Consider the following 27,597-nt stretch of genomic DNA (forward strand, 5'->3'; position numbering starts at 1 on the left):
GGCGTGTAGATAAGTGGAAAAAAATCCTCATTTAAATGCATGAAACTCTGAGGCACTGACACAACAAAATGTGAAAAAAAAGTTTATGGGGGTGTAGACTTTGTATGTTAGCATTGGGTGTTTGTTGTAGTTACTTTAAATGTAGCATTTCTTTTTTTAGCGTTATGAGCATTAGACAAAATAGCTCATTAAAAGTGAACACACGTTTACCACGTTATTGGTATTATAAATCAATCCTATTTAGAAAAACATGAATGATAAAATGATATGCTTGGGAAAAAATAACAAAAATAAATAAAATATTTAAATATCACCAAAACAAATTTAAATATTTCATTCAACAGCAGACTAAGGAGAAAACTATACTAAAATAAGCACTATCAATGTAATTTTGCAATTATTTTGAAAACTGTACTAACAGACTACATAGCGTAAAGTTAATGTCAAATTTAATAGTATCAGGGTATTGCTCAATAGAGTTAAACCATTTATGAGCTTTCATATTGTTTCTTGCTGATTTGTAACATTACAATTTTTTTCTTTTAAAAAAAAATAAACCTGGTATACTTCTCACTGGATTAAATGCCCATTAATGTGGCCCATCACTAGATTAGTGATTTTTTACCCCCTGGATTAAAGAGAGGGAGTGCGGTTTGTAAAAATGATTTGTTATGTGATGACACATAGTGTAAAAGCAAAGGGTAACTTGAAGAGTCCTGCGAAGATCAAGATCAAGCTTGTCAACACCAACAGGATTCCAAAGAGGTATGATTGCTTATGGAGTAATTTCAAAAGCTGAGTGTGTCAACATTTGATGGAGAGGTAACAAACTAAGGTATATCATCAACTACTCAATGCTGGCACGACAGAATCACTTGGACCCTTTAAGTTTTGGGATGAATCAGCTACTAGGAACAAGACAGGCTTAGATGGGCCGAATGGCTGCTTCTTGTTCATAAATTTTCTGATGTTCTTACAACTTCCCAGAACAACTTTCTGCAGGGTAAACAGACAAATAAGTTGAGTTGTGTAGATATTTTAAATTTGAAAACAAAATAATTAAAAACTTACCTGGTTAAGGAATAATGCTTTCATGTGCTGTTCCCCATCTTTTCGCTTCGCTTCTGTGAGTAAGGCAGGCAACCTGAAAGAAAGAAAGAAATGCAGCAGCATTGTTTATTTTGTGATACCAGTAGCCTATAAACTAAAGTAAAAAGAAAGTGCACTAGGTATTAATTTGATTTTACTACTGTTCAGATTTATATTTTGCGTGTCTAGATAATACACAGCAGAATGATTTATGCATTTTACATAAATTGAGCACAATACATGTATGTCTCTGGAGTTTTCGTTTATTTATTTTTCAGACAACCTGTCTGTCTCCCGACACATCTGGTTTAGCAAGGGACTGCTGTAACATGTGAATCCGTGGTCACTACAAAAGCACTGCCTATCATCACAACAAAATCCATTCATATTATAGGGATATGCTAACAAACAGAACAGATGGGCGCCTCCAGTACATCTCGCAGGCACATAATCAGCATTCCTTCAAATCAAGTGAAAATGTTTACTCCAGTTTGAAGGAAATTAACTCCACTTGTTACAATTCAATGTGCAGGTTTAACTAAATACATATTTAAAAAAAAAAAAGAAATACAGTCAATGAACAACAAAATCATATTTGAAAATAAACATTCCTGTATATGCTATTTAATTACAGGAAGCCATTAGTTTATGTGTTTTATGTACAGTATACATGTAAGTATCAGTTCAGTGGATGCTCTTGGCACATCAATATCAAAATACTTTCTGAATGTACTTTAGATTGTGTGGATAATTGGCATAAATGTATGCCAATAAAAAGTCCTGGTAAGGCAAAGGTTTTTGGAGGATCTGTATACTGTAGCTACCAGTTGGCCATTTTTATCTGATCTCCCCCCATGTCTTATTAGGACAGCTTTCGACTGTATGTAGGCCAAGAACATACTTCAGTTTGAAGGAATCTGTTCTGCTACATCAGAGATATAGGCTAGGTCAAGCAATAACTACAGGCAGCCATTTGGATAGGAGGGCAAGGGCAGATACAGTATGACTCAAGGGTGTGTATTATATCTGCATTGTTTTAAAGTTTGTGGGGCAAAAACAGTTTTAGAGATATAAGTAATAAGTTTAGCTGCAAACTAAACAGAAGAACGATGCTTCAATACAACACTGTATATACTTATGCTGACTCCTCACCGAACTGTCACTAACAGATTTGCTTGTTTTTGATGCATTGTGAAATCAGTTACATTTACCTTACATGACTTGTATTTGAAGCCTAGAATAATAGCATGATGGTGCATAACAAAATTATATGGTCAGCCTGGAGTGTCCTTTTATTTTTATTTCATCAGCCAACATCAACTTAACAAAAACCATCAGGAAAAGCCAACAAAACCTTCAGCCAAGACACACTGGTTTCTTCCACAGTGCATCACCTTACCAATGTAGACCAAAAGCCTATTGGTGCACACTTAAACAGGAATAATGTTACATTAACATATTGAATTACATCCCACTTTGTAGTTTTCCACATACTTAACTAAAAACTGAATAAAAATTAAAATGTGACATTTCAAAATGTAGCATGAAATACTGTACTGGTAATATGCCTTCTGGTAGACTTTTGTGATATCATTTTATTACATGGTGTTAAATAAAAGATCTAAATTATGTTCATGTAGTTTTTTTTTATTATTATTATTTTGTATTATTATGTCTCAATCATAAAATTCTAGGTGATGCAAAACTTTTGGCCATAGCTGTACATGGCAGTGCCTATATAACATAATCAACATAACAGAAGTAACCTGCCATTCCAATACTCCCCTCTTGTCAGTGGAGGAGAAGCACACTCTGGTTAGCTTTTTTCAAAAATGAAAAATTATGATGGAGGTTCTTTGAATCATATTTGATATTATTATTATTATTATTATTATTATTATTATTATTATTATTATTATTATTAAGCGGACACTTTTATCCAAAGCAACTTACCGAAAATAAATAAAATATAAAAGTATGTAAGTTACAGTATATAAACATTAATTACTAAGAAGTGCATTTTCAAGATACAGGAGCTTGTCTTTTTTTCTATTATTGCAGTAACATTACTGCAGCAATGAATTAATAATTTAATGAATGAACAGTATATACTCAAAATGCCCAACATCACCCATTGCCAGTACAATACTACAGTTCGGAATGACTAACACTGTGGTTCTGACCTCAGCTCACAGCCATCACAGTCTTGAGAAGACAACTCTGATCTTAGTATTTAATTTATACAATACCAATTTAAAAAACATGTCTAAAATCGATAGGCCATTTAGTTCGTAGATTACACTTCTGCAAGTGACACCAGTCAGACCATAGTCTAGCAACATGAGAAGCTATCTGTGAAAGTTAGCTCAGGGGAACTCTTGAGTGAAAATAATGAACAGGGGCATCTACTGACTTTTATCAGGGTGTACTTTGTGCTGCTACCTGACTGGAAAGAATGACGACACCAGCCAATGATGTAAACAATGCTATCAAGCTTCAACACAAATCGGATATATCTTACAGGTATTGTTATAACTTATATAGACACGATACTGGCTCTTTAAGAGCAAGTTGGTAAGGGGTACAAAACAAATTATAATTAATGTTGTAAGCAGCCTCATGAAAACTCTGTATCATACTGTGACACAGCGAAGGACATTTGTGATGTTCGTCTTCCCGACAGACGGAGGTACTAAAGTCACTAACTTCCTTCCCTCATCAGGATGGAACAAAGGCTGGTTTACAGCAGCCATCTTTATAAGGTCAGCCACTTAGATGTTTCCAAACTTCCCTTCTCCAATATAAGGATAAAGGGGATATATAAGGGGACTGTGATGGCTTGGAAGTTTGTTGTGCTTGGGAACTGAAGGAAGAGGAGGGGGGCGGGGAGTGTATAAATTACACGGTTGTGTAGTTCCACAGTTTAGACTACTTGTTCACACAAAAGATTATAAAAGCAGTTACTGAATCTGAACCTAAAATCAACAAGTTAAAATGCACTTGAAAATCTTAATATCTGGTCCCAAATTTATTTCCAACGCATTCAAACATATTTGGGGAAACTTAACTCCAAAATGATATTATCACCAATAGAAAAACACGTTAATGTTACCAAACTAGAAATAAACTAATTAAGAATCCATAAGAGTACCTGACCTAAATTCTTAATTTTTTCAGTAACTTAAGTGGGAATTTTTCACTTTTCAGAAAAATTGGTGCTAATGACACTAGAGTAAATTGGTTCTTGAATTTCCCTCATGCAGTCATGCTATTGGACAGAAACCTACATTGATAGATGTATGTTGCCACATTCACCCTGTAATTACTATAGTGTAAAGTAAGCTAATGTTTAAAATTGTTTTGTTTTGCTTGGTTTTCTGAAATGCCCTTGCCTAATGTGTGCACACCAAGTGGAATTGTCTGCTTAAACATCACAGTTACGTTGCTTGTTTTTAATGAACAACTGCACTTGTTTTTTTTCAATGCTGAAAATGAACAGGTGAATAAACAATTAAAACCACAGTGTAGAATGTTTTGATATACACTCCAGTGCTGGTTTGCAGCCAGTGTATTCCTTGGAAGAGCTTCTGGTCATTTAATTCCCTTGCAGGGCTTCTTGGCTGGTCGGGTGTCCTCAGAATCACTTTACAAGGTTTGTGCTGGGTTTGTCTTTGTCTATCTGAGAAAGCTCAGAGTATTATCCTACAAAAGTATTTTGTAACATCTCAAAACCTGACGTCTTATACAGGTGGTATACTGAATACCTTCCTCTGAATACAGTGCAAAGTATTATTCTGTTCTATAGCGGCGGAAAGCCAGGCCATAATCTTCCCATAAAACAGTTGTGAGATATCAGCTGATGAAGCAATGTTGTACTATTTTGTGTCTCAATACCCAAAGCTTTTCTATAGTCTGAATTGCTTTGGTCATTGCACGGCTCAGTTCAACTAGTTGTTCAGCCTTTCTTTCAGCACAGTTGCTGTGAACTCTTACCTGCAATTAATGTATATTCCACGTTACTAGTCGGTTTAAGACTCACATATACCTCACATGCCCTCATAAAAGATAACACAGTCTTTCTCGGTTTACCTTTTTATAGATTTTATACATTTTACAGCATTAAAGTCCTGCTGTGTTACTTGTGGACCCCTATAGCACTAATGAGGCTCACTAACGAAGTTCACATGGAAAACTTCACTCTTCCAGGCTTACTTCACCTGTAGCATCATTGTGCACACTAGTAGCTGACAACATAGGGGTGCAGCACTGTGACTTATCTCGGGAAGTCCCTGAGCAAGAAGACTGGTTACTTCATAAAGAGCATTTTTGTCAAGCATAGTTTCAACACTTTTTTATTTTTATTTTTCTACCTTGTTTCTCTTTTTAATTGCTTAGGTTATGATAACCACCAGTGATACCATGATTAGAAGCCAGTAGTACAGTGTATACTAGTTCAGAAAGAATGGGCCCACTTTACTACAGTACACTAGTGCATAGCGTAATGCTTAATTTCTTGTGTCCTTTAATCTTTTTTTTTTTTGCTCTATACAAGTCTGTGACAAAGAGCAAAGGTATTTAAACTGTAAATCTCCCTCCCGACCAGAAAAGACGCTGTGTAAGGCTGGTTGTGACATCCTGTCACAAAGCCCCAATAAAAAGATACCTCTGTTTGTTGATGCATTAGGTCAGTCATGCTGGAAGACAATAGTAAGGAATGCATATTCAATTAGCATTAGCTGTCACAATGAAGTGTACCTAGATGCCCAAAAAGGTTTATTAATGGAGATGCAGCAGATAATATTGTTGTGTCATCTACAAAGAACAGCTGGACAGTTCTAAAGCAATGGTACAATGTTATGGTTTAAATCTTAGTTCTGTCTGTACTCTAATATGTGTCTCTGATTTAAATGTTAGTATTTAATAATGTCCTATTGGAGCAATGGTCTTTACACCCACATCAGCGTAAACAATATGGAAAGAGCAGGCTGCTTTGCAATATGTGCTGATTCAGCATTAGCAAGTAAGTGTATAATGGCCTGGACCCAGTGCAAGCCAAGTCCAAAGATGTTTATATTTTAAATCATTATTGTAATGTCTTCATTGTTAATGTCCCAGCTTTTTATAACAAACTACAATATGTATAACAGTTTAACATTTTGTAATAAGCTAAAGCATCCAAAAAAATAACTGATTACCTATACAAGGGCCAAAGCTTAAATGAACATGTCTTAAATCTAAAATGTCTGAATAACAATAAACATCCAAAATATAGGCGCATTAGTCAAAATCAAGATACACATAAAACAATACTCAGTTTAACAGTCTGCTATTGATATATTAAACCTTAGTTTTAAAATCCATCTTGTGACATATTTTAGTTTGCCTCTGAAGTCCATAACAGTACATATTCGTAACAACAATATAGCACTGGTACATACAGCAACCCTCCATAGCAACACCTCTGACCTCTTTATTTCTCAGCTTTCTGAAGACAAGCTTCAACAAATTCTAAATCAAAAAGAAGTTTACAACATGAAAGCTGTACATTTATTGTTATCTTTCAGCAATATCTCCACTCCAAAAACACATGCCTTTCTTTAGCTTTGGGCAAAATAATCCCATCAGACACTATATCCCCCTCATACAGACAAGTAAGTCCTTCGCACTGTAGGGGTGTTAGGTGGAGTTCAGTAATAAAAATAGCTCTTAACGAAAGAGTTGTAGAATTCTGTTTTAAAACCAGGCGAATGAAAATGGGAGAAATATTATAAAGCTGAATTTAACGTGTGAATTTGTTCAGTTATGCCACTTTCTGACCCTGTGTAATTAGGTATAGTTTGTTCCACCCTGTCATTTATATGTCGTTGGATACAATGTTCAGCAGGGTCGCTAAAGCAAATCAATGTTTTGTTTTCTCAGTATTTTGGGACTCAAGCTTTTATTGTATGTCAAATCGCCCACATTTTGCTAATTTAAAATAGGGGGCAAAAAGTGTTTTCAAATCAACGAATGTAATAACAGAAAATTTAAAGTGATTTTAAAATGAAGTTATTGGGGATGATAGGAACCAGCTTTTATTGACAATTTCTCCTCTTGCAATTATACATAAAGCTGTCTTGTGCTTCAGATAGAGCATTTCACATCTGATGTATCACATTAAATCATAGCAGCTTTGCATACTGCTTATAGAAATACATGTAATTCAGTTTTATGTCAGAGCATACTTTTCATAAATAATTGTATTGCGCAAGCAATCTTCTGTGTCTAATTGCTGCAGTATACAGTGCACCATCAGAACATTATTTCGCTAACTGACTTATGAGCACATTATTTGCTGATTGGTCCTTATACGGTACAGTACAGTATATGTACTATTTATTGTCAATATGGCCATGGATTGAACCGAATTCAAATTGTGAAATAAAGAGCATGGTAGAATTTGACAGATATTATCTTATTACCATTTACAGTATGACAATACTGTGCAAGATATAAAATCACACCCAAAGCTCTTATTCTGATTGGAAGTTTTATGCCCAGGAGAAATAAGCCAGAAAACCTTTTAATAAAACACTTGAATGGAACTTTTATATATTTGTTGCATTTTTTATTTTGGTCATTTGAAGGTATTTTCTTTGCATCCTTAAAATATGTCTGCAGGCAGGTATGCTGTCCAGTTTAAATTAAAACGGGATACTTAAACCTTTTTAATACAAATACAGAATTACTCTTCTTAAATGGTAAAAGTGCTTGTTGGTTTAAATGGGCTTCATTTTGTATATTTATTTATGTAATGCATTTTTGGGGTTAAACAAAATGCACTATAAAGAAAGATTACATAATGCTATAGACAGAATATAGAACTATATAGAACTAACGGTGTAAAACAATGTTGAATACTGCTCCCTCTGGTGGAGTAATGTAAGCACTGCTTAACGGTTAGTTCGTCCAGGTCAAAAGAGAAAACCAAGCCGAAACTGAAACATCCCTTAATAATTGTAATATGGTACATAAATCAAAGGTTATGGCAATAGTTACCTGATTGATTTGGACATCCCTCAGTAGGGATAACCACGGCTTCATACTTTTCATATGCAAACACTCCCAAACACGTACCCTAGCTTAAACCATCCTAGTGAAAAGCTAAAGCTGGAAGCTTTTTGCTTTAATAGATGAAATTAGGAAACACGCCGGAGCAACCTGGATGAGGGACACAGCAGACAGGCTTTTGTGGAAGAATCTTGGGGAGGCCTTCATCCAGCAGTGGATGGAAAAATATATATACATATGTTGCATCTGTTAAATTACTCTCTATAGACCTAATAAAAAAATCAACCAATGATGCTAAACTGACTAAAACAGCCAAATGCAAAAGTATTGAAATAATTTTTATTTTTTTAAATTGTTGGTTGAGGTCACAGAAGCATGAAACTGGAATAAGCAGTGATCTGGGCAAAGCTGCAAAACAAGCTAAGGGATGCTGTGGACAAATATCTGAAAGCTGCTTTAAATTAAATGCTTCTTCTGTGAAGAGGTAGTTTATTTTTATTAAGGTAGCTTAAGTTACTGTGTATGTATTGAAACAAGTTTTGTTTGTCTGATTACTTTGTTGCTGCATTCTGCCTGCATGCTGATTGAATTCAAACACAAGAGCCTTATCCAGTTGTGTGTATATATGACACGAGCTGCACTTCTACTCAGATGTGATTTGCCACTTCCAATCGACCGCTGCGACAATGGGGTTACCAGGAAAAGAATAAATAAAAAACCTTTAACGTCTAGTAATACATTATTAGATTATGTCTTACATGTTCTCTAATTGTATAATGCATTGCTATGAGGGATGCAATAATAATTGCATGTCCACTTCCCTTGGCTTGCACAAAAGAAGTTCAATTTTTCAGGTTTTAAACTTTCATTTCAATTTTACCGAAAAGCCACACTCTCAAAAACAGCTGAAAGAGTTGATTAAAAAAAATGGAACTGATCATAACCGACTTCCATCCCTAATAAAACAGTGGTACGGTTGAAAGGCATATCTCGTTAACAATGCATAAAACTGGTACAAGAATGCCCCCTGCGGTCCAATTGCATGCTACACTGACCACTATGGACCACTATCAGAACAGCCTTCATGTCATTTCACTGTACTCTCTAGGGTTTCCACAACTGATTGTTAAAACTGTGTATCCTTAATTTGTTATGGCAGGGTAGGATTAACTGAAACCTGTCTCCAGCAAATGTATTTTGGTCAAAAATACATTTTTCGTCTAAAGAACAACATGATTAAAGCAATCATAAGATATTTAGATAGAAACTATTTAGACAGGTGTCAATGCCCTCTGTGGGATTCAACCTCTATATCCAAAAGTAACAGCAATTAGTGCTTTTGAGCTGGCAGGAACTGCATATAAACAAGTATGTCAATTACATACATCCCCTGCTACAGTAAATTAAATCAATACATCATGTTATTATCAAATGTCATGATAATTGGATAGCAGTTGAATGCAAAAATGTAAGTGTGACATAGACAGATGGAAAGATGTGCAGACAGACACCACCACAATATATCCTGAGAATGTAATACTCTCAATATAGAAATATAAGTAAATACCTAGTTCCATCACAAGTGAGTAACAACTGTCTTTATTACACTGCAAATACATTATATAAACTGGCATTTATTTTGTGTGAGTCTGTCATCACCCTTAATTGTGCCAGATTAGAATTGTTGAATCGAAAACAATAATCCCTGATGACAAAGGGCATTGTCAAAAAAGAACAGAAAGAACAGAACTGTATCACTAGACAATAAAACCAAAGATCCCTTTTTGGTCAAGTTATAGGTAGATATTATACCTACTGTACACCTACTTAAAAAGTGTGACAATTTTGTACAAGAAATCAATACTAAATACTGATTAAACTTACTCAATATAGTAGTCTTTTTTAGAATCCTGGTTGCAATTAAAATACAGGAAGGATAGTCAAACTTCCAAGAGAATTCTGAACCACAACAGAAGAATACAAACAATTACATAATTAGAACCACATCCCAATCCCACATGCTTTTTATTTACGGGTATCATCCAAAGGACATTGTACAGATGCAAAAGTTTCAAGGTCTTGAATTTTAAATTATGATCAAAATGACATAAACTTGAAAGGGTTGTGGACATGTAAGGTTTTACATTTTAAATAGAGTGACAAAGAAACCCACTGTCCACTCTGAAACCACGTCCAGACAGCTCCTCCATGCCTTTCATTCTGCTGTACATTCATTCAGAGCTGTACAGAGCTCAAACACACTCCTCCATACCTTCCATTCTGCTGTACATTCATTCAGAGCTATACAGAGCTCAAACACTGTCACTGTCTATACACTCCGTTTTCTATGGCATATTTAACTTATCAAACAGCAGGTTAATTGTTTTGATGCAGTCAAGCTGAATCCTATGAACAGGAGCCTTAAATGCTTTCATTTATTCCAATTTAGTAATAAATGCTTTTAGAAACCGACCAATAAAGGGTCCCCAACAAACTTATGCATATGGGGGTTTATAAAATTACACATGCAAGATGTATTTGTGACTTTTTTCTTTGCATATGTTATAAAATCCCTGTATTGTATTTTAAATCAGCAATCCATTAACCATTTAAGGCAAATACACTAAAGCTATTTCGAGGGGAAAAAATGGTTTGGGATTAATCAGACATACAAATACGAAATGTTTGTTTGATTGATACATTTTATATAAGCAGTAAACCTCCCACATGTTTCCTTTAATGTTAGAAACAATTTTAATACATGAGAAAGTCATTTAGGAGCTTAACTTCCTGCTGTTCATCAGAATCGTTTTAATATAGGCACACATATACTACAGAGGTTGCTTTTGAATTTTAGACCAATTACTTGATTATTACTGGCTTCACTGCTATAGTAATGTCAGCATTTTCTACTTCTATTACAGTTGCTGTGCATCCTGCTGTGTGTAATCATCCAAGTGCAAATAATAATAATAATAAGTTGTTTTAAGCTTTTTTTTTTTACCAGCAAGACATTTGTTTTATTATACCCTAGTGATTTAATATGTGTCGTTTCTGAGGAGTGTTTATTGATCAAGGTTGTGAAACTGTATATAGATTTTTTTTTTTTACTTAATGCAATGCCTGATGCTACAAGACTGCCTTGGAATCTTTGTGTAGCTCAAGATTGTTCCAAAACACCTTACAGCTTTATTAAGTCTACTGCTTTATACTAAAAACAGAATAATCACTGTGTTGCCACATGTGCACAAAAATATACACTCTATGCATGCTAGGATAACATATACAGTGGTTCCAACAACACATAACATGGTTTTTCCACAGGTGAACTATCACATTTAGCCTGAGAAACACATCAAATCAAAAGCAGTACATTTTTACCATTTGCCTGTAATGCAGAATAAACAGGATGCAGCACTCAAAGAGGTTGAAGATGGAAAGAAATCCCTCCTGTGGCAAAATACATACACATAGCAAATTGGGGGGGGGGGGTCATAGGACCTAATTCTCAAAGAGGAGGATTGTCTTTAAAAACATTTAAATATGTGGGATAAGGCAGCTTTAACCTGTGCACTTTGTTTAAACATACCAATAGACTTCAGTATCACAGCCTATTGTAACCTTCATAACTGTACCAAGTTCCTAAATTAAGCCACCTTCAGTGCTGCAAAACCTGATTTTAGAAAATGACCTGCAATCCCATAACAAAGTGCACCCCCAATTTATTTTTCAATAATATTCATACATCACTCTTGATGTTAAATTACAATGCCTCTTTTGTCTGTTCCTGTTGATGATCTTGAAAACAAAAATTATAATACCACCTTTTTATCTGCCACTAAGAGTTGAAATCACTGAAATCAGTCTCTGTTCACCTAAAAATACCAATCCTTTCCAACGGATAGAGATGCTATCCAATATGCAAACTAGCTTTTAGCTGGGAAAATTTTAGGAATATAGAAATTAATTTCTGCATGAATGTATCTATTTTATAATAATAATAATAATAATAATATGTTGGATCGATTGTCCTGAGACATAGCTGGTCATTCTCCAACACATTATTGTTCATTAACACCACATTAATGATGTAAATCTCTGCTGTTTACCATTCCATAATTTCCATGCTACATCATTCATCAACATATTTTTCATTTAAAACCCATTTCAAACTCACATAGCTCACATTGATCACACAGCATTAGCAACTGGGTTACCAGGTGCAAAACATATGTGTACACACTTCCTAAACACAATTTATCATACGTCCAAATAAAATAAAGGGTAACATCTGAATTTATTGAAAATATGTTTAATTTCAATGCAGACATAGGTTTCAATTAGTAAAAAATTAATTTGAATTGATGAAACAAAGGAGGTGTGCCAAACTGGAAAATGCATTACAGTTACTGATTCAATGCTTTAAACTTTACTAGGCGTGAGCACACACAAGGACAAACCTGATATTGTTAAAAATCATACAACAGAAAAAGAAACACATTGCATGCAGTATATTAGATCTCTGTGTATCTGGGATGAGAGTAGATTACAGTAAATGTGTTGCCCCTTTCCTGTCTTGTGTCTAGTAATTCAGACATGATTGCTCCATGTGTGTACAAGCCAGTGGCAAAATCAGTCATCAGGGAACATGAGGTCTGAACATCACGATATAAACACCTGGGCTCAGTGGTCAAAATTCTCTCTGCTGTGCAGTCTAGTGACATGAATTATCAATAGGTTATCGTCATATGAGAGACCGTGCTCCCCACTGAAACACCAGGTACCGACAACACCTCATAATAAAGCCCCATGCAAAATTTAAAAAAATCAACACTTACACTATTAAACTGTTTCATGCACTGCACAATCATTTGCTTCAAATGTTCTTCGAGATTTCACACAGCAACAAACCTAACTTTATATTACAGGCTATATGTGTGCAAGTGCAATCATAGCTGCAGTCTCTTTTTTATTATGAGAAGAACGAGTATGCACTTTAGAACCTAACCCGGAAGGGCTTTAAAACCAAAAACCAAGGTTTTCAGTGCTTGATGGAAGTGAGGATTGCTTTTCAGAAACTAAACATTAATGCATATCATTTACAAAACAATCAAGAGAATCTATTTTTTTTTCTTTGCATTCAAATTGACAGAGCTTGGTGTGCTAGGATACATAAAGATGCATACAGAAAACTCAAATTTTTTAAAGTATCAGTGAAGTGATCAGGAAATACTGGAGTGGACAGTCCAGGCTGGGTGCGTGATACTTAGACACTAAATCCAGAAGATCAGATGCTGCTGTAAGTGGTACCGGCTGCCTAATAGTGGGCATTGTCACCTATGAGATTCTTCTATGACCTACAATTGCATAGAGAACATTGTGATACTGGAGGAGCCCTTGTTAGAATGAGGCATTAAACTGAGATCTACTTTGAGTACATTGAAGATACCCTGACTGTTTCAAAGAAGGTCCTGGGTGAACCTGGTGCCCTGATCAAATTTCAATCCCTGTCTTGGCTAAACCCTCGCTGCCTTACAAAACACAAACAAGAATCCAAATATCTTTAGATAATGGTCATTTAGTAAACTATAAAAAACGAGAACATTGACATGCAAATAAATCTACATCCAAAGGCAAAGGCACGTTATATGAGAAGAATAAAACAACTATGAAGAAATACAATTATCAAGACCTCAGAGAAACTGTCATTTCTTCCCCAACTGTTGCAATGTTGAATGGATATGGAGAATGTCTAGACAAAAACACAGTTTAGGGGGACAGAAATTACAGCTGCACACCTCACTTCAGATAATCAGCTTCTAGAGTTGGCTGGAAAATATTACTTTTTACTAAAATAGTAAGAATGACAATTCAGAAACAATAAAAGAATAGGACATTAAACAGGTACACAATTCAATATTATGAAAATGTAGACATATAAAGTTCCCCTGAGTAAACATTAATAATAACTTTGTGGGGTAATGGTAATAAAGAATAAATGAGGTTCTAACCTGTGGACCAGTTATGTGCATAAGTCCTGAGACAGCACATGCTATTGAGTCATACCCAGCTCAGTGGGACATTGGTCCTGTTTGTCCATAACCTGGGAAAGCACAAGTAATTAGGAAAGTTATCTTATTGATACTAAAATACAAAGGTCCAGACAATCTTCTGGTTAACAACACATACATGCCGTAAAAATAAATATCTTGTTCACTTATGAATACTGTAATTATTTAGCCCGCCTACTCACTGGGGAAGAAACAGCCAATAATCATTTATGAAGAGAAGTGCTAAGCTTCTGGTAAAAGTACTGTCACTGCAGGTATTACAAATAAACCTCAAATGTAGCGTGGTGGGTCCACAGGTAAGAATTATTCAGATATTCTGCCTTTGTAAGGTTAAATGCATTATCTACCTACTACTCAGAGTACATTATCAGCCCTAAGTATGCTAATAAAAGGTTACACAAATAATGATGATAACAAAGGGTTAAGCTACTGAATTGTTTTCCATCAAAAACTACAACCAGTTTTAACAATTTAATTGTAGTTATTTTTTTTTAAATCCCAAGCAACTGTGGGTCAATTCCAATCAAAACTATGAGCACAGTAGATTTATTTTTTTCCCAGTAAATTACTTTAAATAACAGTGACAGTGGTAGGAAACTTGGCACAACACTTTACAGACAGAGTTTTAGCAGAAACTATACTTTGCACAATAGTTACATGATAAGCTAGTTACGGTTTAAAACATTCTGATAAGAAGAAAAAAACAGTATTCAAGCACATGACAAAGAAAGAGTTTTTAAGAGTTCTTGGAACGCAATAAAACACTTTCTATTTTTCAAACCTGCATCAGGTTTCGCTCCATCAATTTCTACACGGCAAAATTGTTTTATTCAACCACATAATTTTAGGAACATGGCGTTAATGGGAACCATATGTTGGTGCAAAGTTGTGTTAACTCAGCTTTGAGCCCGCCATAGTTTTAAACACAAAAGTCTTGAGTGTATTTGCACAGTTAACAATATGCACCATGAAACCCAAACCATCAAAAAAGGGAAGAAATGAAAGCGTGTTTTATATTATAATGATTAAAGAGCAGAAACAAGTTAAAAGTGGATTATATTAAAACAAGTTGTACTCAGTCAATTGAATTTATTAGCTTTTCATCAAGCTGTACTTTTGAAGCCTTAGATGTGAACATATAATTCCACTGCTGTCAACTACTAATGACTGTACAAACTATCACCAATATCTAAAAGTGTACAAGTCAACTAAATTCTAACTTTATCTTACAAAATAAGATATGATAAACATTAGTATAAACTAGCAGTTTTCAAACTGGGGTACACGTACCCCTAGGGGTACTCAAGCACTCCTCAGGGGGTACGCGAGAAAAATCCCGTAATGGCGGACAGCGGATTTTTATTTATTTATTTTACCACAATGTAGTACTTTGCGACTTAGCAATCGAATTAACAATGTTGAACCGCCTTTCAAATAAAACCACAGCCGTACTGGTGCGCGTCTCCTTTCTGTTGGGCGAGGTTAACTATAAACATCCAACCGGCTGTTGACAGTGAGTGAGCGTTGAGCACACACATAGCTAAATTACATAGTTAAATAGCAGCGTGGTGGTCTGCAGTCTATATGCTAAAAAGAAAAATAATAATCATTGTATGATGGTGCTTCTTTTAAAAAAAATGTGTAGTAGTTACTAGGTGCGTTTGCTTTCTGTAGTTTAAATGTTCAGTGTTTGTAGTTTAGTTTAATCAGTTCAGTGTGTTTTATCTAAGTTTATGTTTTTAAATAACAGTATTATTGAGTTTAGCAGCAGCTGTGTCGCCCTGCTGAGACAGTGAAATCACTGCGCTGGAGCTGGAGCTACACGACTGTGTGATCTTTACTTGATGTGTTTTTTGACTAATTCGTTGAAGAAATCCTTTGTCGAGTAATTGCATTAGCCTGCGCATGTACGCCGCTAACTATTAGACTAATAAAAGCAAAAACACGGTATTATTATTATTATAAAAATGGAATCGTAGATTTAAAAATATAATAACACCGTGTGACAATTTATTTCAGCTGCTTTGGTTCCTGGGTAGTAAGTGTTATTTCTTTGTTGTTTATGCCTCAAAATTATAGAAAAAATTCATTATTACCCACAAACTTTGCTTTTGTGCACAGGAAGTGATATTTTGAAATTTCCCCGGGTTTATCTCACTGAAAACCTCAGCTTGCTAACTCTGTCTCACTTACTATTATTATTTATTAATTTGACAGCTTATTGTTATTACCTGTATATTTTATTACTTGTACTAATATTTGTTTTTCTTTCTTTCAGAAAGAAACACGAGGTGTGTATGTGTTGGCACTGGGCCAGACGGAACACTACAGCAGCAGTCTTTTAGATCACAGCCTGCTGTACACTCAGCACTGGTCTTTATTAGACCATAGCCTGCTCCAGACACCAGTTGCACACAGAGTTTTTTACACTGTGTGTTGGCTTAGATCTCCTGATCTAAATTTTAATCGGACAGTTTTCTGAGGAGATTATTCCCCAAGTGTGTCTCACCACACCCTCGCAGCGACATGCGCACTCACGCACCCTTGCACACCCGTGCTCATACTTCTATCCGCGCACCTGTGGCTTGTGTGCTCTCTGTGCACATCGGTGCCCATGCACCCACGCATCCATGCACCACGTGCATTCGTTCCGTGTCCATGCACTTAGCGTGCACCCCGTGCGCATAACCGCTCATGTGCCCTGTGCACATTTGTGCCCGCCACACAACCCAGGCAGGTGCAGTGCGCTATGCCGGGTTTCCATGAATGCGGCTCTTGTAGCCGGAATATGCCCTCAGAGGACCCACGTGAATTCTGTGTTTCATGCCTGGGTCCAGAACATGCTGCTTTGGCTCTGTTCGACTGAGCATTCTGCGCTATCTGCGGGAAGTTCCAGAGGCAGGTCCTAAAGGCTAGAGCCAACAGGGCAGTGCAGCTGGGTTCTCTTTCTAGCAGGGGATCTCATTCTGAGTCTGTTCCCCTTCAGGTGGTCCCATTGGATCCCATTGGATAGTGGACGCCATTGCTCTGGCTTATGAATCTGCTGGCCTTTCTGCTCCATAATGGTGCAATTGAAGGCGCATTCTACCAGGGTTATGGCAACGTCCTGGGCCCTGTTTCAAGGTGTCCCAGTGTCTGAAATATGTGCTGCAGCTAGCTAGGCTACGCCACACACTTTCATGAGGTTCTACAGATTGAATTAGCTGGATTCCTCTGCTCCACTTTTTGGAGCTTTGGTCTTGGACTCTATTACACCAGTGGAAGAGAACACTTAGTGTTAGTCTGGATTAGACTGCTGTACTCTTTCAGTACGCTCTCCAGCGTTACCTATGTGGTAAGAGTATCCAGGTACAATATCGTACTGTTAAAGCCCCTCTGTTCATAGAACAGTGTTAGGACATTTGTCTTTCGAACCACACGCTGAGGCGCTGTTCCGTGTATGTTTTTTACATGGAGACCGATCCTGTCCTACTGCCGCACGGTCTCCCTCGCGACTGCTTTGGTACACAGTACCCATTAGTTGAAGGCTATTTTCGAATTGAAAGAGAACGTAATGTTGCGGGTGCAACCCCGGTTCTGTGAAAGAGAAAACAACCATCAAGCAGCGAGGTCGCTTCAGTAGCCCTTGTGGCCTGAAGCAAAAGAGGCTGGGATTCCTACGTTCTGCACAGTTATTCAGCCCCCGAGGGTCGGGTTGCTGACGTCAGAGTCACGGAGGCCTAAAGGCAGCTTTTTATATTAAGCTCAGCATAATCCTATCAACTGACGGTGATACCCATTAGTTGATGGCTATTTTCTCTTTCAGAGAACCGGAGTTGCATCCGCAATCTTACCTATTATTGAGTTTAGCAGGCAGCTGTGCCGCCCTACTTAGACAGTGAAATCACTGCGATGGAGCTGGAGCGTACACGACTGTGTTATCTTTACTTGCAATGCTTTATGTGTTTTTTGACTAATTCGTTGAATAACTCCTTTGTCGAGTAATTGCATTAGCGCATGTACGCTAATTACTAAGCTAACGAAAGCAAAAGCACTGTATTATCATTATTACAAAAATGGAATCGCGGATTTAAAAATTATATTATAATCAATCCCTAACTCCTGGATTGAGAAGCCTCTGAAATTGGATTCCCTTCTCCAGACCTATTGAGTGTGTTCATATCATATAGCGAGTGCCAATCACCAAGCTGACTGGCAGCTGATTAAAATGAACAGACGACTGCACTAAACACTAACATGTAAGCATTTTGCTAAAAGTCATTTTTGACTGCATGATATAAAAGTCACCTTTCTACTTTAATCAAATTTAGTTTTTGGAAATATTCACTTCAAAACAATGTGCTTATTCTGGCTGGATTCAATACTGCACAAGACACACCTAGCATTTTAAATGCCCAGCTTAAGTGCCATAACATTCAAATTAAATAAATTAAAATTAAAAAAACCACACATTTAATGTGTTACTCAATATTCACATAGTTCTGCATGCTACCAGATTTTTTTTAAAGATGCCTGTATTTGTAAATTTTAAAGAGTTTTTTACAAAATGCCCCATCTGTTTTCTCTCTAGATTTGTGCATTTGTTGGAAGAAATGCCGGATTTTTGTTGAGAATTGCTTTCTGATTTTGTTTTAAATTAGAACCCTAGTTTTGTTTTCAAAATAATTTTGGACTGTTTTTGGACTCTTTTGGCCACTTATTGGTTTGGATTTTGAAATAATTTTACATAGCGTTTTTAGTTTTAATTGTATTTTATTTAAATTAGTTTAACAGCAGTTTTCCATGAACAGTAATTGGCTGAACTCTAGCCCCTCCATCTTCCCTGTGCCTTCTGAGCCAGCAAATCGAGTCCTGTTTATTTTTTTTTATTTTTTTTTAATGACTCACTTAAATTTTTTTGTAACTTGAAGTCCTATTCGTTCATTTTAAAATACAGAATAACATACCCTTGTCTAGGGGCTGCATTGTTTACTAATCAGGGTGTAGTTTTACTGAAATCTGTGATAAAAAGCTGGCACATCCATCACATTGGTAGGTAAGCATATATATATATATATATATATATATATATATATATATATATATATATATATATATATATATATATATATATATATATATATATATATATATATATATATTTTTTTTTTTTTTTTTTCAGTTTTCCAGTAAGTACTTAAGCTTAGTAATTAGAAAATACTTTTTTCTGTTTCATGGGTATATTATGACCCTATCTAAGACCCTATATAAGACCTAGGAGTTTTTGTTGACTCAGAAATGTCTTCATCTAGACAATGTGGGGAAGCTATAAAAAAGGCTAACAAGATACTCGGATACATTGTGAAAAGTGTTGAATTTAAATCAAGGGAAGTAATGTTAAAACTGTACAATGCACTAGTAAGACCTCATCTTGAATATTGTGTGCAGTTCTGGTCACCTCGCTATAAAAAAGATATTGCTGCTCTAGAAAGAGTGCAAAGAAGAGCGACCAGAATTATTCCGGGCTTAAAAGGCATGTCATATGCAGACAGGCTAAAAGAATTGAATCTGTTCAGTCTTGAACAAAGAAGACTACGTGGCGACCTAATTCAAGCATTCAAAATTCTAAAAGGTATTGACAGTGTCGACCCAAGGGACTTTTTCAGCCTGAAAAAAGAAACAAGGACCAGGGGTCACAAATGGAGATTAGACAAAGGGGCATTCAGAACAGAAAATAGGAGACACTTTTTTACACAGAGAATCGTGAGGGTCTGGAATCAACTCCCCAGTAATGTTGTTGAAGCTGACACCCTGGGATCCTTCAAAAAGCTGCTTGACGAGATTCTGGGATCAATAAGCTACTAACAACCAAACGAGCAAGAGGGGCCGAATGGCCTCCTCTCGTTTGTAAACTTTCTTATGTTCTTATGTTCTTATGTTCTTATGTATAAACCATCTTAATTTTACTAGACAACTGATTTGTGATATTTAACAATGTGAATATAGTCCTGGATTATTATAGAATTGCTTTGTGCAATGTTCTGTGAATTCAATGTTTATCACTGTTAGTCATGCAAGACAATATACAATGCCTATAGAAAGTCTACACCCCCTTTCAAAATTTTCACCTTTTGTTGCCTTATAGCCTGGAATTAAAATGCATTAAAATATTTTTTTTTTCATTTATCTAAACATCCTACCCCACAACTTTCAAGTGAAAAAAAAATTCTAGAAATTTGTAGAAAATTAATAAAAAATAAAAACTGAAATAGCTTGGTTGGATAAGTGTCCACCCCCCTTGTAACAGCAATCCTAAATTAGCTCAGGTGTAACCAATCGCCTGCAAAATCATACGACAAGTTAAGTGGCCTCCACCTGTGTTAAACTGTAGTGATTCACATGATTTCAGGATAAATTCAGCAGTTCCTGTAGGTTCCCTCTGCTGAGTAGTGCATTTCAAAGCAAAGACTCAACCATGAGCATCAAGACGCTTTCAAAATTACTCTGGGACAAAGTTGTTTAAAGGCACAGATCAGGGCATGGGTATAAAAAAATATCAAAGGCCTTGAGTATCAATTGGACAACTGCATGTGAATTAATAAGTGCAATTCCCGTGCTCACATATTACTACATTTTACCTGCACGTGAAGAGCTGTGCAATCCTCGTGCCTAATAGGGCCACATATCCCCTCCTTTGTGCGTAGCACACATGGCCTCAATAGCCACCTCCCCCCTTAAAATCCGAAAGTCTCATTCAAAGTCCCGGGCCAAGAACAGGGACTTTAAGGGGTTCATGGGCGGCAATGTTGCCAGTAGCCAGGCTGCTACTGGCCATGCTGTCAGCAGACGTGCTGACAGTAGGGCAAATCTCTCCTCCCACTGTACCACTGGCAGCAGAAATGCTGCCAATGGTGCGGCTGTCAGCAGAAGTGCTGACAGTTCCCAGACTGACTACTTCAGCCGGGGCAATTCCAGCAGCGGAAAAGCTGCTGTAGTGGGTAGTCTCCAGACCTCCCCCAAGATCTCCGGCAGCGAAACTGCTGCAGGAGAGGTGTCTCCTGACCTCTCCCCCCTTCTTCATAGCCGGCAGTTCGCTCTGGGGGAACTCCAGCCACACTGACCCCTGCGGCCAAGCAGAGTTGACGGCGACCCCTGGCGAAGCAGTGGTGGCAGCCCCAGGCGATGCGGAGCAACAGGCAGCCCCAGGCGATGCAGAGCAGCAGGCAGCCCCAGGCGATGCAGAGCAGCAGGCAGCCCCAGGCGATGTGGAGCAGAAGGCAGCCCCAGGCGATGCGGAGCAGCAGGCAGCTCCTGCTGCTCTGCTCCCTGTCCATCAGCCACAGGACCTGGACGGCTATGGGCATGGACTGGGCCTCCAGCCCTGTATTCTCCTGGATCCATTCACACAGCCTGATGGAGTCTTCTAACATTTTTTTTTTGTTATTTTCTTTTTTTTAAAAAAACTGCGGTTCCTCCTCTGGTCTGCGTCTAGAAGGAGCTGGTAATCCCACTAATGTGGATGACGTCAGACCAGAACCAGGAACCAACAAATAAACAACAGAGAGGTGGTGTTTGGTGAAGCTGAGCGATTGTTTTTGCTCAGCATTTAATAATTAAACAGAGCAGAAAATAAAATGTTGCAAGACAAACAAAACACAGGACACGGCACCTTAGCCAAAATAAAGAGACTGCACAGACAAACACGGTGAGCTGATATTATTATTTACTATCGCTATTATTACCTCTGTCTCCAATACCGTTCTCCACTCACCAAACACACAACTCTGAATGAGTGAAAACATGCTGCTTTTATGCAGCTGTACCGAGACTCAATTACTAATCAATCATTCAATTGGAGTCTCGGTACAACTGCACGTGAATTAATAAGTGCAATTCCCCGTGATAACATATTACTACATTTTACCTGCACATGAAGTGCTGTGCAATCCTCGCACATAAATACCAATATACATTTCAAACACTTGTGCTTGTAACCCATATTACATCCCGTGTACCAATGACTATACACCAACATTAACACACAACACAGAAATACACACAGGGGCGGGGCAACATTGCCACACAAAGCTTGAACAGTTTTGTAAAGAATGGTCAAATATTGCCAAATCTAGGTGTGCAAAGTTGGTAGAGACCTATCCCAACAGACTCACAGCTGTAATTGTTGCCAAAGGTGCTTCCACCAAGTATTAACTGAGGAGGGTGGAGACCTAACAAATTATGATCTTTCAGTTCTGTATTTTTAATATATAATTTTTTTCTCAATAAAACCTTTTTTTCCCCCTTAACAATGTGGAGTATGGTGTGTAGATAAGTGGAAACAAATCCTCATTTAAATGCATGAAACTCTGAGGCACTGACACAACAAAATGTGAAAAAGTTCAGGGGAGTGTAGACTTTCTATAGGCACTGTACACAGTACATGTCAAATTATAAAGGGGCCACATGACAGATGTACCTCTGTGAAAGTGATCAAGTGGAAATGAGGCAGAAATAGTTTTTTTCTTTATATAAAAATATAATCTAATTTCTCGCTGACAGATGCTTTATTCTTCTTTGTTATAAAAAAAAATGCTAGTGATGTTGTAATTCTTGATGCTATTATAATGGTCTGTTGATGTAATACTGAAATATTGATAGAACTGTTTTTTTTTCCCATCACGTATGCAAATTTAAAATGCTAAATAATCATTTCTGATCAATTTTAACCACAATTAGAATTATGTTGCCTTTTCTGGTGTGAAATACATCAGCCTAAAAACATAAAAAGTCTGCATGTAATATTAGTTAATTACCTTTAAATTGGTTCTACATTCTGACTGAAATATTCTTGTTATCCCCAGGTAAAGGATATCTATTTGATATACAGTAAAGGAGGTGCATTTGTATTGCATTTCTATCACACTATCTGGAGAATCACTTATCCCTTTATCATGAAACTTGCCAAGGACAATCTTTACCACAAGATACGGAGATGCACCGGCCTTTTTGATTCATAGTATCTGTGACACATTTTTTCATGTATTGTGAATGTTATCTACTTTAAGTTTTTAATTTACTGACATAATTGTTTTATCAATATTTAGATTTTTGCATTAAGATGCCACGTCAATACAAAACTATATTATACTAAAATGATGGTATATTAATCCCATTTTGTCCTTTCTATAATTCGGCACTGAGATCTGACTTTGTGTCATCTACTGTAACAGAGCATATGTGTGACACAGTGGAGGCTTGGCGCAAACTGGCGACCCCGCGCACCGCAAGCGTGTTTTTTCAGAGCTGTTAACCTTATCTCATCTCACCGACAGGGGACAGCAGTGCATCACACATCACTGCCCACTACAGTACATATGCATCTCTTAAGCGTATTTCTGTAGCCCAAAATTGAAAACAGCAGCAAATATCTTTTGCAGTGATTAAAAGGATTTGAGATCCGACACCAAGATCACACCCCATGACTAACTGGGCAGCAAGCTTCACTCTGCAGCACACTGTGTTTGTCATACGAAGACCACACAAACAGACAGACTACACAGTTTTTAAAAAAAAAAAAATAACGTTTTTGTTGGCATGATCTCTCTAAATGTAAATACACTTTCTTTTTAAAGTAATTCATAATGATTTAAATGATCGGCACAATGTAAATAGGTCATTTATAACCTTTGTAAGACACAGAGCTCTATAAAAGGTACAACCCAGGCAGACCTTAAGTACTGGTAAATGTGTTTTTTTCTTTTTCTTTTGTAAACAAAAGTAGAAAATATGCCACTGATCAAGCTCAAACGATCAGTAGGAAAGCCAAAAACAAGGTGATTATAAACCCTGTGTATAAAACATTCCCTTGTGTGTATTAATGTGCACATATTAAATCTGGTCTGTTTTTTTTAATATCCTTAAAAAAGAAGACATTCAGCTGCTGTTTAAAAATAAAAGAAACATATGCTGGTAAAAAAAAAAAAAAAAAAAAAAAAAAAAAGTTAACAGTTTCTTTAAAACTACCAGTTTACTATTACTGTTTCATTCCTAATAAAGCAAGTTTTAAAATCTTTGAAATTAAACCATTTCTGTGTCAAAAATAATGCCCTTACTCACAGAGATAATCCCATGAATATTTATTATCTGGACAGTAGATCAGTACAGTGGCTTAAATATTTGAAGTTTGTTGCATTAAAACTTTGCTGACAGAAACACTGGATACTTCTCTAGTCCTCTCTCCCTGAAGTTTCATTACCAATCAAAATTACTCATAGCATGAAGTACACTATGGTGATATGAAGGATAAAAAAGAGCGTGCAGAAAGACCAACTTGAAAACTGCATTAACAACAGCTAAACAGGCTCCAGGGAATACTATTTCATTCACATAAAGTCAGAAAAAAACAACATATGAATCCAAATTAACATGTATTTATACTAAAGTAATACAAAAATGACTACAAAAGATTTAGAAGTGAGTAGTTTTTCGAGATACTTACAGTATTACTCACTTCTAAATCTTTTGTAGTCATTTTTGTATTACTTTAGTATAAATACATGTTAATTTGGATTCATATGTTGTTTTTTTCTGACTTTATGTGAACGAAAAGACACACATTTGCCCGTTTTCCCATTGGAAATAGTGATATTTTGAAATATCACTGTCCTGGTCACAAAAGCAATGTTTGTGGGGAATAATAGCCATTTTCTATACTTTTGAGGCATAAGCAATTAGGAAATAACACTTACTACCCAGGAACAAAAAAAAAAAAACTTGTTACACGGTGTTATCATAAATAAACTCTTCTTACCTCCTTGATTATATTAGCCCCTTTAGGATCCTTAAGAATCACTGCTGTACTCTAAAAAATACAAATGAAATGTGATCAAGAGTGTTGGAAGTCTTCTTCTGTGAGTTTCTACCAGCTAATACCAAAAGCCATCAAAAAGGGAAGTCTTTTGGGAGAAGAATTTTAGTTCTCATTGAAATAAAAGATCTTTGTCTAATAAAATAATGAAATATATGTCCAACTCTACCTTAAATATAAAAGACATGTTCCTACAGCTTACCTTTTTGTTACAGTTCACACTGAGGAAATAGGCACTTTCTTTTCCTACAAACGGAGGGCCCCAGGTTCTTATATCATCACCAACTCCTAAAACCATAAAATGTAGTCAGATTACTTTGCACATATAAACACACACAGACTTTTCACAAAGCATTTACCCCAGTGCTAAGTTTACAGTAATTTTAACAAAGGAGGTGAACAAACAAGAACCATATTTGTTTCTTTCTAGTTTTAAAGGCTGGATTTTATACCTAAAACAGCAAAGAATTAGACAATCCAAGATACAGTACAGTTTTTCTGAAACTCGCACACACAATTGGTTGTCATTAGTAGTTTATTGCAATATATACTTTAAACTAACTGAATGAAATCAGATTTTCTAAGCAGTCTGTAAAAGGATGGCTTTGTGGTTATACATGTCCTACCTGGTCTCTCTACTTTAATGACTAGATCTCCTAGATCTCCTAAAATCATACTTGCAAATGGCCCTGCCAACACCCTGGAATCAATAACACACAAATGACAATATGAATGAGCATATTTTCATGTAATGCACTACAGTACGTTTATACAGTACAGCATTTCAAAATAAAATAGTACAATATTTTAAGCCGCAAAATATATTGTTTACCACCTAAACAGGGTTTCATTCCACAATGTGGAGATAGGTTCGACAGGCAGTAATGATAAGCTATAATGAATATGTTCTACACACTAAAAAGTATTTAGTGAGAATAAATATTTATTTGTATTTAAAGGTTTGTTCCTGTGCAAATGGTTGTTTACTGTTTAAACTGCCATACACATGTTCAATGAATAAGTAGGCTTGATTCAAAGAGATCACAGGTTAATCTTAATGTATGTGTGTACATCACAGCTTTTATTACAGCAAGCTTTTTTTGGTTTTGTTTTTTAATGAAGAAGCATTAACAAAAAGCAACAAACCTGGTCAGGTCCAATATTTTAATCCCTTCTAATGGTTTTATATCCACATGACCTACAAGTGTAAAAAAATGAAATATCAATTTAAGAGTCTGTGCAATTAGTGAGAATTTATATTTTTTGGCATAATTCATTTCACCTGTGCTCTACAAACTGAGTGAATGGGGAGGGGCGATTTAATTTGTTATGTGTTTTACTCCTTTAAAAATCTTCAGCATAAATAAATGTCATGCTGATCTGGTTAACTCCAGCTGAAACCCTAGCTCTTTAACTCTTACTACTCAACCCCTTCAGGAAGAGATGCTTATTCAACAATGCTGTATAATCCCCTGCTCAGCTTTTGCACCGATGTACCAGTTGCACAGTATTATTTCCCTTTAAACTTGTTTAAATGAAAAATGTACATGTCAATGGGATCTGGATTGGTGAACTACTGTATAATTGAATTCACATACGAAACACAAATGATATTTAAAATTTACTACCCTTTACTACCTTGTTAATAAACCCAGTTTGTGTGTGTTGTAATAATATTCTTTATTGCATGTTTTGCCGTGATCATTGCTATTTAATACAGAATATGTACATGCCTATTCTGAGTAGCTTACTTTTATCTATATATTATGCCTGGAAAAAATCCCAATAGAGATGTTAAGGCGTTAAACTGGATCTTGTATTTGGTAAGTTTAAAAGGTTACTCTGAAAAAGTTTTCAGTTGTGCTTGTCCGGTTCCTAGTAGCCGACTGATCCCAGAACATCATGCTGGCTTTAAGGATCCCAATGATCAACAATGTGGCTTTTAAACCATTTCATACACTCACTGTCTCCAAGTATTCTCTGTCCTACGCCTGTTTCTACTCAATGTCCAACTGTGTCCTCTATCAAGTCTCCCTTAAACAATAAGTAGCTTGAAATGTAATTTAAAATACTTACATGCATCGCCTTCAGGGTCCCCACTCTTTTCACACAATGTTGTTAAAAATATTTGCTACATTATAAAAAACACTAAAAACTAAATTGAAGGAGGGGGCGGCGCAAAGTGGCAGTGTCAAAGAGCGATTTCTTTGTTATGATTATTTATTTATTTATTTCTGCCTGGTTATTCTCACCGCCGACCTGTCAGAACCCACTTACAGTCGGGCATTACAGTATTTTTCAATAGGCCTATTGGGGTATGGTCATTTTAGATAGTTAATACAGTCTAATGTTTAAAGTAGACTGGAATTCTGAGTGACAAAGTTGTGAATTATATAACATGATAAATTCTAACAAACAAACAAACAAGTATATTCATTAACATTTTAACATCATTAATAGTATTTACTGTATCTTAACATTAGTATATGTAGGTGCTTATGATTACGTGATGCACCTATGTACTAAATTGAAGATAGGGTT

The 27,597-nt window shown here is 36.2% G+C and overlaps 1 protein-coding gene across 1 annotated transcript; it reads right to left on the reverse strand.

The window, feature by feature from the left end:
* Positions 1-1,075: 1,075 nt before the first annotated feature.
* LOC121314230 (succinate--hydroxymethylglutarate CoA-transferase-like) lies at positions 1,076-25,857 on the reverse strand. The gene is made up of 4 exons (XM_041247264.1): positions 25,683-25,857; positions 25,259-25,344; positions 25,000-25,050; positions 1,076-1,144 (listed from the first exon to the last, which is right to left on the reverse strand). Exons 1-4 carry the CDS (start codon positions 25,729-25,731, stop codon positions 1,076-1,078), a joined length of 255 nt encoding a protein of 84 aa, XP_041103198.1. The 5' UTR covers positions 25,732-25,857.
* Positions 25,858-27,597: the final 1,740 nt, after the last annotated feature.

Source organism: Polyodon spathula, chromosome 4, assembly GCF_017654505.1.
Source record: "Polyodon spathula isolate WHYD16114869_AA chromosome 4, ASM1765450v1, whole genome shotgun sequence".
NCBI classification, from domain to species: Eukaryota; Metazoa; Chordata; class Actinopteri; order Acipenseriformes; family Polyodontidae; genus Polyodon; species Polyodon spathula.

Excerpts from the sequence above, each read along its gene's own strand:
- LOC121314230 (XM_041247264.1), bottom strand. The coding sequence starts at position 25,731 with ATGATTTTAGGAGATCTAGGAGATCTAGTCATTAAAGTAGAGAGACCA. Across the intron at positions 25,345-25,682 it reads CATTAAAGTAGAGAGACCAG|GAGTTGGTGATGATATAAGA; the intron begins GTAGGACATGTA and ends TTATGGTTTTAG. Across the intron at positions 25,051-25,258 it reads GTGTGAACTGTAACAAAAAG|AGTACAGCAGTGATTCTTAA; the intron begins GTAAGCTGTAGG and ends TGTATTTTTTAG.